This window comes from Ursus arctos, unplaced genomic scaffold (genome assembly GCF_023065955.2).
Source record: "Ursus arctos isolate Adak ecotype North America unplaced genomic scaffold, UrsArc2.0 scaffold_19, whole genome shotgun sequence".
Taxonomy (NCBI): Eukaryota; Metazoa; Chordata; class Mammalia; order Carnivora; family Ursidae; genus Ursus; species Ursus arctos.
In genome coordinates this window covers 22,447,255-22,464,290 of record NW_026622863.1, presented here as the reverse complement: position 1 = coordinate 22,464,290, position 17,036 = coordinate 22,447,255, and the positions used below count along the sequence as shown (strand labels likewise).

The window sequence follows — 17,036 nt, the reverse complement described above, 5'->3', positions numbered from 1 at the left end:
CAGTTTGGCAGTTTCTTACAAAATTAAACACTTGGTATTTTCCCAAAGGAATTGAAAACTTATGTCCACACAAACACTGCACACGGATGTTTATAGCAGTTTTTTTCAAAATTGCCAAAACTTAGAAGCAACCAAGATGTCCTTCAGTAGGTGAATGGATAAATAAAGTGTGGTACACCCAGACAACAGAATATCATTCAGCACTAGAAAGAAAGGAGCTATCAAACCATGAAAAGACATAAAGGAAACTTAAATGGACATTACTAAATAAAGAAGTCAATCTAAAAAGGCTACATACGTAATGATTCCAACCATATGCCATTCTGGAAAAGGCAAAACTATGGAGACAGGGGAAGATGGCAGAGTAAGCAGCACCCTGCATCTGTCCTCCACCTAGGCAACAATTACCCTGGCAGAAATTGTCTGATTTAACTATTTTGGAATTCTGGAGTCTACTGAAGGCTTGCAATTTCCAGGGGAAGACCTGGAAGCTAAATTGAAGTTAACTTCAGTCAATTTCAGCTCTTGGCCGTATCAGTAACAGTTACCCATGTCCCATGATCGTGCAAAAAAATGAAGGTACACCCTTACCTAATCATCCCTTCCTCCCCTCAAGACTGGCAACCACTGATCTTTTTTTTTTTTTTTAAAGATTTTTATTTATTTATTCGACAGAGATAGAGACAGCCAGCGAGAGAGGGAACACAAGCAGGGGGAGTGGGAGAGGAAGAAGCAGGCTCATAGTGGAGGAGCCTGATGTGGGGCTCGATCCCATAACGCCGGGATCACGCCCTGAGCCGAAGGCAGACGCTTAACCGCTATGCCACCCAGACGCCCCAACCACTGATCTTTTTACTGCCTCCATAGTTTTGGGTTTTTTTCCCCCAATTACTTTTATTGCGGCTAAATACACATAACACAAAATTCACCATCTTAATCATTTTTAAGTGTACAGTTCAGTGGTATTAAATGCATTCATGTTACGCAACCATCACCACCATCATCTCCAGAACTCTTTTCCTCTTATAAAACTGAAACTATATCCATGAAATGATAACTCCCTACTTCTTCCTCCCTGTAGCCCCTGGTAACCACCATTCTATTTTCTGTGTCTGTGATTTTGACTGCTTTAAGTACCTCATACAAGTGGGATCATATAGTGTTTGTCTTTTTGTGAGTGGCTAATTTTGGTTAGCATAATGTCCTTAAGGTTCATCCATGTTGTAGCATATGTCAGAATTTCCTTCCTTTTAAAGGGTGAATAATACTCCATTGTTTATGTATATCACATTTTGCTTATTCATTCGTCTGTTGATGGACACTTGGATTGCTTCCATGTTTTAGCTGTTGTGAATAATGCTGCTATGAACATGGATATACAAACACTTCAAGACCCTGCTTTCACTTCTTTGGGAATAGGCCCAAAAGTGGAATCACTGCATCATATGGTAATTTTATTTTTAATTTTTTTCAGGAACTGCCATACTGTTGTCCATAGCATCTGTACCATTTTATATTCCCACCAAACAGTTGGATCAGCAGTTCCAATTTCTCCACATCCTTGCCAACATGTGTTATTTTCTGTTTTTTTTTGATAGTAGCCATGCTAATGGGTATCATTCTAAATGACTGGTGGAAAAGCACTGTTTGGAACAACTGAGCTAGTGGGAACTGTTCTCCAGAAAGCTTTCTCCTAGCCTGTGGCACAACCATTAACATGGCATAACCACTTTAGTCATATTGGATTACCAACAGTGCTTACAGGAAACACTCCCCAGGGGTCTAGCACAAACACAATTTTCAGTGGAAAGCAAAGCTCTTTAACGTTACAAAGTAGCAACATTAAATTTTATATTAAAAAAAAAAACAACAACGAGGCAACAGCTGGAGCTTCCAACCTTTAGAAATGGGCTTTGTGTCTGGTAAAGTAGTTTTTTCTCAGTAGAGATTACGCACCTTTTTAAAAAAAGATTTATTTATTTGACAGAGAAAGCACAGGAGAGTGGGGAGGGGGCAGGGACAGTGGGAGAGAATCTTCTAGCAGACCCCCTGCTGAAAACCGAGCTGGATGCCCCATGAGACCATGCTCTTAGGCAAAACCAAGAATCCCACACGTTTAACCAACTGAACCACCCAGATGCCCCAAGACTATGCACTTTAAAACATTTTAATTTGTGGGGTGAAACTTTATGTGTGCTAATGATGTAATATGACATAAATGAAGTTTAACTCAGCTCATACAAAAAGAAGCAAATTATACTTCAACATATCTTCATCATTCTGGAAATGGACATATAAATGTTTTTACCTAGAAAAAAATATGAGAAGGCTGTATACCAAATTATTAATTGGGATTCTCTCTAGGGGATAGGCTTATGAGTGATTACATGCTGTTCTTCATGCTTTTTTAGTATTTTCCAAAATTATTACAATAGAATTTCATCAGGCATGCCTGAATGGCTCAGTAGATTAAGCACCAACTCTTGGTTTCTGCTCGGGTCATAATCTCAAGATCATGAGATCAAGCCCTGTTTCCTCATGTAAAAAGTCATCTGATGAGTGCCAAGTTAATCCATTGGGTCCATTGCATGCAATTCCTCTCACGAAAAGCTTTCTCCTTGACTGTGCTACGATCATTAAATGTGGCATAACCACTTTAATCCTATTAGGTTACCAACACTGCTTACAGGCAACACTCACCAGGAATACAGCACAAACACAAGAGATTCTGCCGCTGCAAAGGTTCAAGGTAGAGAAACCCAGAAGGCCCAGGGTCTGAGCTGCGGTGATGCAGATGAGTCATGAGTCTCTGGCTAATGAATCAATCACCTTAGCAATGCTCAGGGGCCACAGGGACTGGCAGTGCAATTTTCAGAATGTACTAATGATGTAAATTGATGTAAATGAAATTGAATTTTGAGTACAGCCTGTACTTGACGGGTTCTGGTTTAGGCCTGCTCAATAAATAGGGCCTTTTCTGGCAGTGAGAGAAAGGAGGAAAAACACAGTCAGTAAATCTGGTGCTTACTTCAAATCTGTTATTTCTCAACTATTTTGTCTTCATTCTATGCAAGATTGGCCACAAAAGCTGAAATAACTAATGTTTTAAGCATTTTGTGATCAGAGAGAAAACTTACCAGTTTCAATTCTGTTATCAACATCAGCATTGACTTTTAATGCAGAGTTCTCATCTGTCACACAGTTTTTCATTGTCTTCTCCCTAGAGCTGCCACAAAGAATAATTTATTTAAAATTCAAATTTTAGGGGCACCTGGGTGGCTCAGTTGTTAGGTGTCTGCCTCTGGCTCAGGGCGTGATCCCGGCTATGGGATCGAGCCCCGCATCAGGCTCCTCCACTGGGAGCCTGCTTCTTCCTCTCCCACTCCCCCTGCTTGTGTTCCCTCTCTCGCTGGCTGTCTCTCTCTCTGTCAAATAAATAAATAAAATCTTTAAAAAAATAAAATAAAATAAAACTCAAATTTTAAAAAAAGCTCAAAAGAAGGTTTCTGAGATCACCAGTAAATTCTACTTAGAAAACATTAATTCATGGTAATCATATTTTTTTCAAATGTTCTAGAAAATATTAATTTCGCAAAAATTTCAGTTAAACCCATTTTTTAAAGCCATATTGTTATTACTGGGAATAGTGAGAGAGAAAGATACTATAGTTCAGCCTTTAAAGTATGAAAGCCAGGCTCAGTTAGTCGAGCGTCTGACTCTTGATTTCAGCTCAGATCATGATCTCAGGGTCGTGGGACTGAGCCCTCCATACAGCTCTGTGGTTAGCAGGGAGTCTGCTTGAGATTCTCTCTCTTCCTCTGCCCCTCCCCCTGCGCGTGCGTGCATGCATGTCTAAATAAAATCTTCAAAAAAAAAAAGTATGAAAACCAGAAAATTCAGGAGTTAGACACTGTTTTCTTGATACAAACTTAGGTCTAAATGATTAAGGGAATAAGATATTTTCTTTTGAATTAAAAAATTCAAAGGACACAGAAAGGAAGGTTCTGCTGCCAAGAATTATACTGGGAGCAACTACAGCCATTAGTTAAAAAAAAAAAAAAAAAGACAAGAGAGGCAAATGTTTGCTCTTGATTGGTATAGTACAGTAAGATGTAAGTACAGTAAGTACAGATTGGAAGTACAGATAGCCTAGACTATGAGCCAGGCACTTTACACTACCATTTCATTTAATCATAAAAGCTCCCCTATTATCCATTATCTCCATTTTATAGGTTGGGGGAGCTGGGACTCAGAAAGACTTAAAAAAAATCTTTACCCAACGTTGGAGAGCTTGTAAGATATTAATGCCAGGACTGGGCACTTAAGTAACATTTTACCTCTGCTTTTGCAATCATCATATGGTAACTAAACAGAAATATGATAGTGCTACTTATCTGCCTTACTAGGAAATGTATTCAATTACACATTAATTCATCTCTGTATTTCTGCAGTAAACAAGGTACCCCCAATGAACTGAAATAAGAATTAGTTCACAAAATATATATACAAATAATTTTTAAGGAACATTCCATTTCTTTTTATAGCAGGGTGAATTTTACTCTATGTAAAAGCCTCAATAAACCTGACTTTAAAAAATTGAGAACCAAAAAATATACATATAGGGAACTAAAAATGCTCTCGGAGGGTTACATTATAAAATATATAAAGGATCAGAGCAGAGACAGACAAAGAGAAAGATCCCAGGCCAACAGAACAGTCATTGACTTCGTCCATTCATCATTCAACAAATTATTTCTTAGTACCTTATACGTGTTAGGCACTGTTCTAGGCACTAGGGTTACTGCAATAAATAAAACAAGCGAGGTCCTAGTTCTCATGGAGGGGAAAGGCAATAAACAAAGAAAAAACTCATTCTGGAGAAGAATATTTAATGTCATGGAGATATGTTCATATCTTATCAAACTAAAAATGGTATGTATAGGAAGCAAATTACTATAAATATTATATATTTTTTTATTAATGTATATTTAGAGATTATATGACATAGAATATCAAATATAAACACACACATACATATACCTGAGACTAAGGATATTTATTATAATTAATGTTTATTTCTAGGCAGTAAAATTATGAGTTGCTAATTTATTTCTTGTGGTTTTTCTATACTTTCCAAATTCTCAATAATTATGCACTACTTATACCATCAGAAAACAATACTAACAGACACATGTACATGTGCCTATTGGTAGGTACACAGATGTCTAGAAGGATGTATACCAAACATTACTAGTAGTTAACTCTTGGTTGCAGAATATGGGGTGATTTTGACTTTTTTTCAGTGCACTTTTCTGTATTATGTAAATTTTAATGGACTTCTGTTTTTCAAAAACAATAAAGCTACTTTTTAAAAATAAAGAGATTTTTGAGTTTTGGAGTAGAAGATACGGTGTCTTATTTTGATCAGATTTTAGTAACAAGAAGTAGAAAAATCTACCATTCAGATACTTTAGAGCTTCAAGTTCTGTTCACTTTTGATTTTGTAGAAAAACATTTCCCTTACCTTTTAACAAATTAGTCTCCATGGTACTATAAACCTTCTAATTCAATAGGAAAAGACCATGTACTGATTTATAACTCCAAGAAAGAGTTGGTAAGCATTTACGGGGATGGTATTTCATGGTATCCCTATCTATAAGCTTTTAACAGCAGCTTTAAAGGATTATCAATAATTACATCCAGGAGCACCTGGGTGGCTCAGGTCATGATCCCAGCCCCGCAACACATAGGGGCTCCCCGCTCAGCAGGGAGTCTGCTTCTTCCTCTCCCTCTGCCCCATCCCCCAGCTTGTTCTCTCTCTCTCTAATAAATAAATAAAATCTTAAAAAAAAATAATTATATCCAAAGCAGACCCAAAAGTTCAAGAAAGCAGAAATGTTCTGAGGGCCAGATTCTCATCCCAGATAAATTTCAATATGTTGAATAGATACTTTTATTGCTGAACTGAGGATTCTTACAACTTGTGGAGATTTCTGCTGGAAAATGACATGAGTAGGAATTCACTGCTGTCTATGTCTGAACCAAACTAAAATATTTTTTTACAAAGAATTGTCTTACCTTTTTTCCACCTCTAAAAGAAAATTTTCACTGTTGCCCAACTGACTAAAATGCAGCTTGGCAGCTTTTCTTTCACTTTCTCGCACAGCTCGGTCATCTGGAGGCAAAAACCGTGGTCTGAGCATGTTTCTTTTTTGGAGTGAACAGTAGTGGGTCAGAAAACCATATTCACAGAGTAAAAACTAAAGATCAGTCTCACATTCTTTTGTTAGAGACAGGTCACAAAATAATGCTATTATGTTGTCACTGGAGCAAGTAGTAACTCAGGGAGACTACAGGGATACCATAGCAACAACTGCCACATAGGTGTAACTACCCGGGCAGGAAAGTAGAGTTTAGGCAGCAAACAATCCAAATGGCTTAGTATTCTGCTGAAAGTTACACTGTTTCTGAAAGAAATTGGTGTCCCCACAATAACTTTCCCAGGGGCATGTGAAATCCAGGTTTGTATCAGTAAGAAATGTATACTCAACAATAAAATTATAAAGAAATACAGATTAGCTCATTTGAAGGAATAAGCCCCAAAGAGTTGTTGTATTCATTTTCTATTGCTAATATAGTTGCAAATTTGGGGCACCTGGAAAAATAAATCTCAACCTGGAAACTCTTTGTTGGGGAGGAAGTGGTGGTGAAACCATCAACTGAAGAAAACTAAAGCTGGAAGTAACTGATAAAATCATATTGTCATTCAATAAAAAAAGGACTCGTCATACATCCTGCCAACACAAAAGAATTACATAAATATTGACTAATAAACAAATATATCCTGCAGTGCACACTGTGGGCCAACACCCAAAACGTTAGGAGGCAGCTGGTTTAATGTATATTCTGGGGCAAGGAACAGGGGAGGAGGGTCTCACCCAGTTTCTCCAGAGTTTGTAGCGTGTACACAGCAAAGAGCCTATAATCTGTATCTTTCCTGACAACAGGGTTGAGTCTCAAATCTAGTTCTTTGAGGAAGGGTAAAGGCTGTAGGCGGGACACCTCCACTAATGAAGGAATGTTGTTATAATATAAATTCAGGTCTTGGAGTGAACATAAATACTGGATGCCCTGCAAGGAAAAGACCACATTATGAAACTGCACATAAGTACGGCCTAGGAATCTCACAGATAAAGGTGGAAATGTATCTATTACTTCCATCCTTAAACATGTTACCTGAGTCACCCATGAGAAAGGCAGGGTTGAAACTCTTATTTAGATGCCTGAGAATAAGAACAATGCAGCCCATAGGCACTGGATATACTATGTATTAAATAATCCATAGATATTATACGTTTCCTCCTTACAAAATCTGACTTGGAAATATCTGCAGTCAATTCTCTACTTCTCTTGCTCCCCAATCACACTCCCTTCCAGTGGCTAGGCCAAGTCACTTTTGCCCTTCTCTCACCCTTGCCACATCATCCATTCTCCTGACCCCAGAAGCACCTCAATTTTAAAGAGGTGAGGAGGTAGGCAAAAGAGATAGTTCTGAGGAAGAAGGGTATAATTTTTTTAAAAATTAAGTGTGTTTATGTTGTGTGTTCCTTTATCTCAGTGCCTCACATTTAGGGTCAATGGAGTGTATGGGAAAACAAAACAACACTGTATCTAAGTCTTCCCTCTTGGAACAGTCTGGAACCCTTCTTGTCCTTGTTTCTCCTTTCAGAATTACCCCACCCTTCCATTTCTCTGTGATACTGGATACGAAAAGCCACAATATGCCTCCCTTGCTAAAATCTACTATCGAAAATAATTGTTTAATTTTCATGTATTTGGCTAGTTAGCTGCTTTTGCCTAACACTAAATTTCAGGACAATAATCCAAAACATGTACATATATGTATAATCATATCCTTTTAGTAGTAAAAATGCTTACCATAGAAGGAACTCTGTCATTGAGAGTAATTTCAGTAAAATTATTTTCCATCATGTATTTATAAAATAATGTTTTTTTAGTCTTCTGTCATTCAAAATTACCATTCTCTTGTTGTAGAAAATTTAGAAAACTCAAAGATATACACAAAGCATTTCTGAATAGAGAACCCTGTTTACACTTTGATTCATTTCTTTTTGGCTTTTTTCAATTCCATTAACTTCTATATTGTGAAACAGTCAGTAGTTAGGAATCGTTGTCAGTGACTTTGGCCCCACTTTCAGGGCAGTACACCATTAGGACTCTCTTTAAATGTGTCTAATGGCCTAGCTCAAGTAATCTTTTAATGTCTCTCAGTGTAAAAGTCAAGGATATGACTTCTATCTTCCTCTCACTTTTCCCACTTGGCATGAATTCATGTATTTCCCAAAGTTATAGTAGAAATAATCACAAAACATTCATCCCCTGAGAAAATTAAGTAAAATGATTCAGAACTGCTAGAGATGAACATATGCAGATAAATCATAGAAGCAAAAAAATGGAGAAAAAATTTACTAAGTGATTCCTATATGCCAAACAGTGTACACATGCTAACCTTCACAATAGTTTTTTGCCCAATTTATAGAACCAGAAAGAAAGCGAGCATAAAAACAAATTATGAAAATGTCCAATCAATTTTTTAGCTTGGAAATTAACAAGGAAACAAACATACATATATACATGTGAAAAAAGGAGACCTAAGCAACTCTGAACTAATGCTTTCTGAAACTGATGGGCCAGATATAAATGGCTGCTACCGAATGGTCTAACCACCTAGTTTAACTTGCAGCTTCTGCTTTTAGAGTCCTAGCTGGAAATCTTGCTTGAACTTCTCTTTTAGGGTCCTTTGTTTTAGACTTGGGTCTGGCTTGTCTTGTTGAACAAATATCCCCTTAAAAGCACAAAACTGGCACGATAATCCAGGAGATCATTAACGAATCCTGAATAGCATTTGTCAGTCTTTGACCTTGAGTTTTGCAAAGAAGGGCTTAATCAAGACAGGCACATAACTGGGTAAAACAGGAACATGTGGAAGAAATACCATCTGGGGGTCTACCACAAAGAAAACAGAACTCCCACCTGTGTGTGTGCACACTTATGTTTGTAGAGCTCTTTGTGTATTTGCTAATCCTCACACTGCTCAAGCCTGCTCCTGCCCACTTTCCTGTCCTGCCCTCTGTTCTTCCATCCCCTGATCTAGACATTTTTCTTTGTTTTCAAGACCACCATTTCCTCCTCCTCCTTGAAAAAACCTACAGTAAGAATCTAGACCAGTGTTTCTGTACCATGTACCAACATCATCAGAATCCCCTGGGTATATCCTGAGCCCACCCCAGACCTACTAACTCAGAATCTCTCTCAGAGTAGCAACTAAGAATATGTACTTTGACAAGTCCTCCTTGTAATTTTTTTTTACACACATAAAAAATTTATCCTATTGCCTTAGCTTGTGATCATTTAATGTAATTTTCCCTGAGTACAAAAGAAAATTTCCCCAATATTTTATATCAGAAAATTTCAAACATAGAATAAAGCTGAATGAATTTTACAGCAAATAATAAAATTTAGTTTGGAAACACTTAAAAGGAAGATCCTATATTCCCCAGGCTGACCTTATCTATTTCTTATTTCTTCCCATCGAAACTACTACTACTACTACTACTATTACAATAAATTGTGCTGAACTGACTAGTCATAGAATATAGAACTTACCTTCAGGCTTGTGATCAAATTTCTTGATAGATCTAAGGATCGGAGGTTTTTAAAATTTCTGAAGGCATCACCAATGGAATGAATTTTTCCAGCATAAGATCCCTGCAATGAAAGAGACTCCACCAATTCTGAAAAGAGATCACCAGTAGATATGTTATGAACTCTGCCTAAACAACAGCCAGTGAAAATAGGCCTTCCTTCCTCCCATACCCCATTTGTGAAAGGCCCTACATCCAAGGTTCATAATAAGATCAGATTTTCCTTTTAAAAGCAGTGATATCACCTAATACAGTGAAACCAAACCTTGGTTTTACAGAATCCTTGTGTTTCTCTATTCACCCTGAAGGATGTAATAAAAGTCTCCAAAAGTTCTCAAAACAAATTTAAAAGAAATGTAGCAATCCCACTGCTAGGATTTAGCCCTATAGATTATAATCAAAAAATTTTGCCAGGACATATAATATATACACATGGGTATCAACTGCAGAAATATTTTAGGATAGTTTAAAAAAAGAGAGAAAGAAAAAAAAAAGAAGAAAAAAAAAAAAAGAAAAAGAAAATGATCACAGGGTCTATCAGCAGAAGAGTAGAACTTGATGTCCTAAATAACAGTAGATGGATACAATGGACAAAGTACTAGATCTGTGGCTTTCTACAAGTCACTTACTCTCTGTACTTCAGATTCCTTATCTGTAAAATGGGGATAATAACAGTACTTAACTCATAAGATGTTGTAATGATTAACTGAATGTATATACAAAACTTAGAACAGTACCTGATACATGATAATTGCTATATATGTGTTAATTATTGTTATGCAGTTATTTTAAAAAATGAGGTAGATTTGTAGATGATCATATGGAAAGTTCTCCAAGACAGTGAGTGAGGGAAAAGTACGTATGTGTTTAACTATGTTTTAAAGAACATACATACATATATATTTATATAATATACTCACACATATAGAAGAAAGTCAACTAGACTTCTAACAGCACTAAAAAGAGGAGAATCTCAAAATTGTCAATAGGAACTCACTGGCAAGTGTAGTGGAAAAATACAATAGCAATAAAAACTGGAAGGAGGTTCTGCAAGATCCAATTTGTAGGTGAGTGCCAGGGGACTGCAATGAAATAATGTTTAAGGTGCTAGAGCAGTCTGGACCCTATAAACTCTGGCAAGTAATAAACTGAAGATCCCTTTCAAGACAAGACCCATATCAGGGAGAAATTAGTGGGAGTAGAATCCACACTGAATGGGATAGAAACAACAGGTTCAAAGGAAAGAGAAGGTCCAGACACAAGTGGGAAGTGAAGCAAAGATGGCAGATATCAGGAAGCATAAAGCTCCATTTTTTAGCACTTTGTGAACATAACAGAAGAGGGAGCTCCAAAACCCTGAAAGTAGAAAAGCTATTCTGGCCCACCCTTACCATGTAAAAGAATAGGAAAACTTACTGCACTTAAAGAGCCACAGGAAAGGATTATAGTCCAATTTTATATGAAGTTAATAAAAGAAAAAAAAAGAGTAACATCCCTAAAGAAAGAAGGCACTCCAGAAAGATATATCACAAATGAAAATTTTAACTTAATATTTCAAAACAAGCTAAAAGATAAAAAAACAAAATGCAGCAGTTCTCAAAGTGTGGTTCCTAGACCCCTGAAGAGCCCTGAGGCATGTACAGGGGTCCACAAAATCAAAACTATTTTTAAAAAATTACTTTCATAATAATATTATTAATTAGGTTTTCCACTGTTGCACTTTTGGTGCAAAAGCAAAACTACTGGGGCCTTAGGATGACTCAACGAACACTCATAGTCACAGTGTTCTTTACCATCACATACTTGCAATTTTTAAAAATAGCCAGTTTCACTTAAGAACGTCCTTTAAAAAGCAGTAAAAATGATTAATTTTATTAATTTTGAACCTTGAGCACATGTTCGTTTTATTTGTGTGACTAAATGAGAAATATGCATGAAGTACTTCTGTTGCATACTGAAGTATGGTGCATGCCCTGAGGGAAAACATTTGTGTGAATTTTTTTTAAAGATTTAATTATTTATTTTAGAGAGAGAGAGTGCACGCAGAGAGAAGGGGCAGAGGGAGAGAGAGAGAGAGAGAAAGAGAGAAAGAATCTCAAGCAGAGATCGAGCACAGAGCTGAGCACTGAGCCAACGGGGCTCTACCTCAGGACCCTGAGATCATGACCTGAGCCAAAATCAAGAGTCAGATGCTTAACCGATGAGCCACCCAGGTGCCCCAGTGTGATTTTTGAGACGCCAGCTTAACTAGCTACTTTTTATCTGGAATACCATTTTTACTTGAAAAAGCCTGATACATGACGGTTAGTCAGACTTGAATATTTGGAGACATTTTCTTGAAAACAAAGTGAGATTGTTATTTCAGGAAAACAAGTGATAGTAATTGCTGTCAGTTATAACTGAGTTTCCAAGGAGAGATGGGAATTTTGGAAAACTTATATCTGCCGCCATGAACTTGACAGCTTTCCAACACTTAAAAGATCTTTCTAATGAGATTGATGACATTAACAAATGAAATTTCTATTTTATATGTTATACAGAATGACATTTGTCAGCATTTGAAAGACCTACATAACTCAGTGAGTTAATATCTTTCAAATGATCAATGCATGATGTCACAAAATCATGCATGGCTAAAAGATCCACTTAAATGCAAGATGTACCAATGGATTTTAATGTAACAGAGTACAACAAGTACGCTGATATGGTTTCAGATTCCACATACAACTAAACTTTAAGAAACTACCATTTGTTCAGTTTTCATGTCATATCAAAGAAGAATATCCACAATTCTCTGAAAAGGCTATTAAAATACTCCCCCCTTATTGAACCTCTTATCTGTGTGAGGCATCCTTTTTAAAAAATATATTTCAACCAGGGGTGCCTGGGTGGCTCAGTCGTTTAAGCGTCTGCCTTCAGCTCAGGTCATGATACTGGGGTCAAGCCCTGCATTGGGCTCCCTGTTCAGTGGAGAGCCTGCTTCTTCCTCTCCCTCTGCTGCTCCCCCCTCCTTGGGTTCTTTCTCTCTCTCTCTGATAAATAGATAAATAAATAAAATCTTTAATATATATATATTTTTTTTCAACCAATACAACATATCCTAAGAGATTTAATACAGAAGCAGATATGAGACTCTAGAGGTCTCCAATTAAGACATTAAAGATATTTGTAAGAATATAAAACAATGTCACTATTTTTTAAAAATATTCTGAAACCAGAAAGTTTGAAAATTGCTGAAAAATGTAAATTAGAATGAGAAAAATTTTGAAAAATTAGCGGAAAGAAAAGGAAGATTTGAAAGAAAGACAGGACTCAAATTAAAAAAAAATAAAAGGTCATTTCTTTTTTTTTTTTTTTGAAGATTGGTAATCAATTTCATTTTCTTTTTTTTTTAATGATTTTTTATTATATTATGTTAGTCACCATACAGTACATCCCCGGTTTCCGATGTAAGGCTCGATGATTCATTAGTTGTGTATAACACCCAGTGCACCATGCAATACGTGCCCTCCTTACTACCCATCACCGGTCTATCCCATTCCCCCACCCTAAAAGGTCATTTCAAAAATGAAGATCAGTGGCATCTATATGGCTCTAGGGGTGCCTGGGACAACTTGGCAGTGTCTTATAAAACTAGACACAGCTTACCAGATGATCTAGCAATCATGTGCCTTGACACTTGCCCAAGTGAGTCGAAAGTTGATGTCCACACAGAAACCTCTGTATTTATAGCACCTATACTTTACATAGAGGCTTATATATACAAACCTGAATGTTTATAGTAGTTTTACTTATAACTGCCAAAACTTAGAAGCAACCAAGATGTTCTTCAATAAGTAAATGGATAAACTAAGCTATCAATTGAGCTATGGAAAGACATGGAAGAATCTTAAATACATACTGCTAAGTGAAAGAAGCCAGTCTGAAAAGGTTATACATTATATGGTTCCATCTATATGACTTTGTGAAAAAGGCAACAGTAAATAGATCACTGATGTACAGCATGGTGACTATTTAATAATACTGTATTGCATATTTGAAAGTTGCTAAGTAGATCTTAAATGTTCTCATCACAAGGAAATAAATTTCTTTGTAACTATGTAATGTGACAAATGTTAACTAGATTTATTACATGTATACATGTCACAAGTATCAAATCATTATGTTCTATATCTGAAACGAATATAATGTTGTATGTCATTTATATTTCAATTAAAAGATTTTTTTTAAAGGTTAGTGGTTGGGGGTGCCTGGGTGGCTCAGTCGGTTAAGCATCCACCTCTTGATTTCGGCTCAGGTCGAGATCTCAGGGTCCTGGGATTCAGCCTTGCAGCCCTATGTTGGACCATGTGCTCAAGGGGAGCCTGCTGGTGCAGGGAATTCTCTCTCTTCCTCTCCCTCTGCCCTCACCCCTTGCATGCGTGCATGCTCTCTCAAATAAACGAAATCTTAAAGGGTTAGTGGTTGCCAGAGACTACATATTAAATGATTACAACTATATGACATTCTGTAGAAAGTAGTAGAAAAAAGATGAGTAGTTGCTAGGGGTTAAGTAAAAAGGGAAGGATGAACAGATGGAGCACAGGGGATATTTAGGGCAGTGAAACTATTCTGTTTGATACTGTAATGCTATACACATGACACTATATATTTGTCAAAATCCACAGAATCAAACAGTGCAAAGAGTGAATCTTAATGTAAACAACAGACCTCAGTTAATAATAATATATTGGTATTGGTTCATTAATCATAACAAATGTACCACACAAATGCAATATATTAATAATAGGGGAAACTGGGGAGATATTGGGGAAGTATGAGGTGGGGAAGAGGGAGCTTTTACGAACTCTCTGTACTCTCTGCTCAGCTTTTCTATAAAGCTAAAAATGCTTTAAAAAATAAATTCTAGGGGCTCCTGGGTGGCTCAGTCGTTAAGCGTCTGCCTTCGGCTCAGGGCGTGATCCCAGGGTCCTGGGATCAAGCCCCGCACCGGGCTCCCTGCTCCGCTGGGAGCCTGCTTCTTCCTCTCCCACTCCCTCTGCTTGTGTTCCCTCTCTCGCTGTCTCTCTGTCAAATAAATAAATAAAATCTTTTTAAAAATAAATTCTATTAATTAAAAAAAGGAATGAAGTACCCATACATGATAAATATGGATGAACCTTAAAAATATCATGCTAAGTGAAAGAAGCCAGATATAAAAGGCCATATATTGTATGATTCTATTTATATGGAGTATCTAGAGCAGGCAAATCCATAGAGACAGAAAGCAGACTAGTGGTTGCCAGGGACTCAGGGGAAGATGAAAATGAGAAGTGACTGCCTAATGGGTATAGGGTTTCCCTTGGGGCTGATGAAAATGTTCTGGAACTAGATAATGGTAATGGCTGTGCAATGAACTAAGTGGCACTAGATTACATACATTAAATTTTATAGTATGTGAATTATATCTCAAAAAAATTTTTTCCCTGACTTTGAGGGCAGCATATTGGTAGGCCTGTAGTATGCAATGATCTGGTACCCTAAGAATCTGTTACCATGGGACAAAAGCTAAGGTCAATTATAATTTCTATCAGTGCCCTGCAGCATTTTTCATGCCTTTCACTGAAGGCTGTTTTGAAGAGCAGACATTTTAATATTTTTTAAGGAACCAGAATTATCAAATGATAAACTGCCATAGTGTCAGACATTCTTTTATGATTCATATGAAGTGCAAGGTCTTAAGAGATTATGCACTGTTTCAATGCTTATAAAGAGAGTGAAGACAAAGAGATCAAAGATCGAATCAAACATTGCACATCATAGATGTCAAGAACAACAGAATAATCTTCCAATTTTAATATATGAGCTACATAACCCCAATGAGTCAAAACGCATTTTACTCATGAAAACAACAAGTCAAGTAAATAATCTCTCTAGAAAACCATTTATAGCTCACTTGAAACCGAATTCATAATCTTTAATAAAGCTTGTTTATAATGATGATGAAAGAGTTTCAAATAAGTAAAACTGAAAAAAGGCCTCAAGAGTCAACCTGAAAGATTTCCCACTAGCCAAAGTTGGGACAAGTTCAGCAGCAATTATAATAATAACTGCAATAGATTAGAACACACCAAAAACACTTAAATCCATGAATTTATAATGACACTAAGAAAACAAAACAACTCTCTTATTGGTCACCTTTAGAGGATGCTAAGAAAACAATTCATTTTTCCAAAAACTGATTATAAGCTGAAAAAAAATCAAAGTACTTATCCTGTCTTTGCTGTACAAATTGTGCCTCAAGATAACCAAATAATTGATAGGAAATGTCTTTTCATATAAGTATTACAACTAATAAAAATGAAAGACAGAATTAGAAAATTATCATTTTGCAATGCCTAATGAATTAGTTGACTTTACATAGTCATGTTCAATAGCTGATAACATCACAAAAAGAACACCAGATAATTATATACTTCAGGACAGTATATATAGACTCACCTATGAAGTAGTCTTGCAAAAAACCAAACAAACCTGAATCAAATCAAGCTTCTCTTAACTAGCAATCTATAGGAACATGAACGGGGAAAATGTTAAACATCTTAGGAATGTAATAAGCAAAATCCAGATTGTAAGAAACTATTCAGGACAAATGGCCTAATTTCTTTAAGGACAATAGAAAATGCAAGGAAAAAAAGAAGGGGGAACCTATGGTTCAAATAATATTTAATACAAATATCAACTGTATAGTGCTAACTGAAATAAGTCAAAGAAAGACAAATACCTTATGATTTCACTCATATGTGGAATTTAAGAAACAGAACAAATGAGCAGAAAATAAATAAATAAATAGAGACAAGCCAAGAAACTGATTAACTATTGAGAACAAACCGATGGTTACCAGAGAGGTGAATGAGGTGATAGGGATTAAGGAGTGCAATTGTCCTGATGAGCACTGGGTGATGCATGAAATTGTTGAATCACTTAAAAAAAAAAAAGAAAGAAATTGTTGAATCACTATATTGTACACTTGAAATGAATGTAATGCTGTATGTTAACTATACTGGAATTAAAATTTTTTTAAAAAGACAAATATCAACCAATTACAGTAGACCGTACATAGATCCTGTTTCAGAAAAATTTTATATGACAGTTGATGAAATGAGAAAACTGGCTGCGTGTTTGATATCAAGAAATTACTACTAAATATTTTTAGGTAAGTGATTATTATTTTTAAAAGAATTCTTATCTTTTGAAGATACATACATTAAAATATATATGGGTTAAATCACATGATAGGGATTTGCTTCAAAATAAACAGTGCAGGGGGTA

At 36.3% G+C, this 17,036-nt stretch overlaps 1 protein-coding gene across 1 annotated transcript in view; it reads right to left on the bottom strand.

The window, feature by feature from the left end:
• The window catches only part of LRRC36 (leucine rich repeat containing 36), a 39,198-nt gene that overhangs the window by 18,122 nt on the left and 4,040 nt on the right, over positions 1–17,036 (bottom strand). Inside the window, exons 2-5 of the mRNA XM_026494998.4 lie at positions 9,688–9,815; positions 6,939–7,131; positions 6,079–6,175; positions 3,138–3,226 (exon numbers count right to left, since the gene is read on the bottom strand). Coding sequence (XP_026350783.3) covers positions 3,138–3,226; positions 6,079–6,175; positions 6,939–7,131; positions 9,688–9,815 — 507 coding nt within the window. The remainder of the gene's footprint in view (positions 1–3,137; positions 3,227–6,078; positions 6,176–6,938; positions 7,132–9,687; positions 9,816–17,036) is intronic.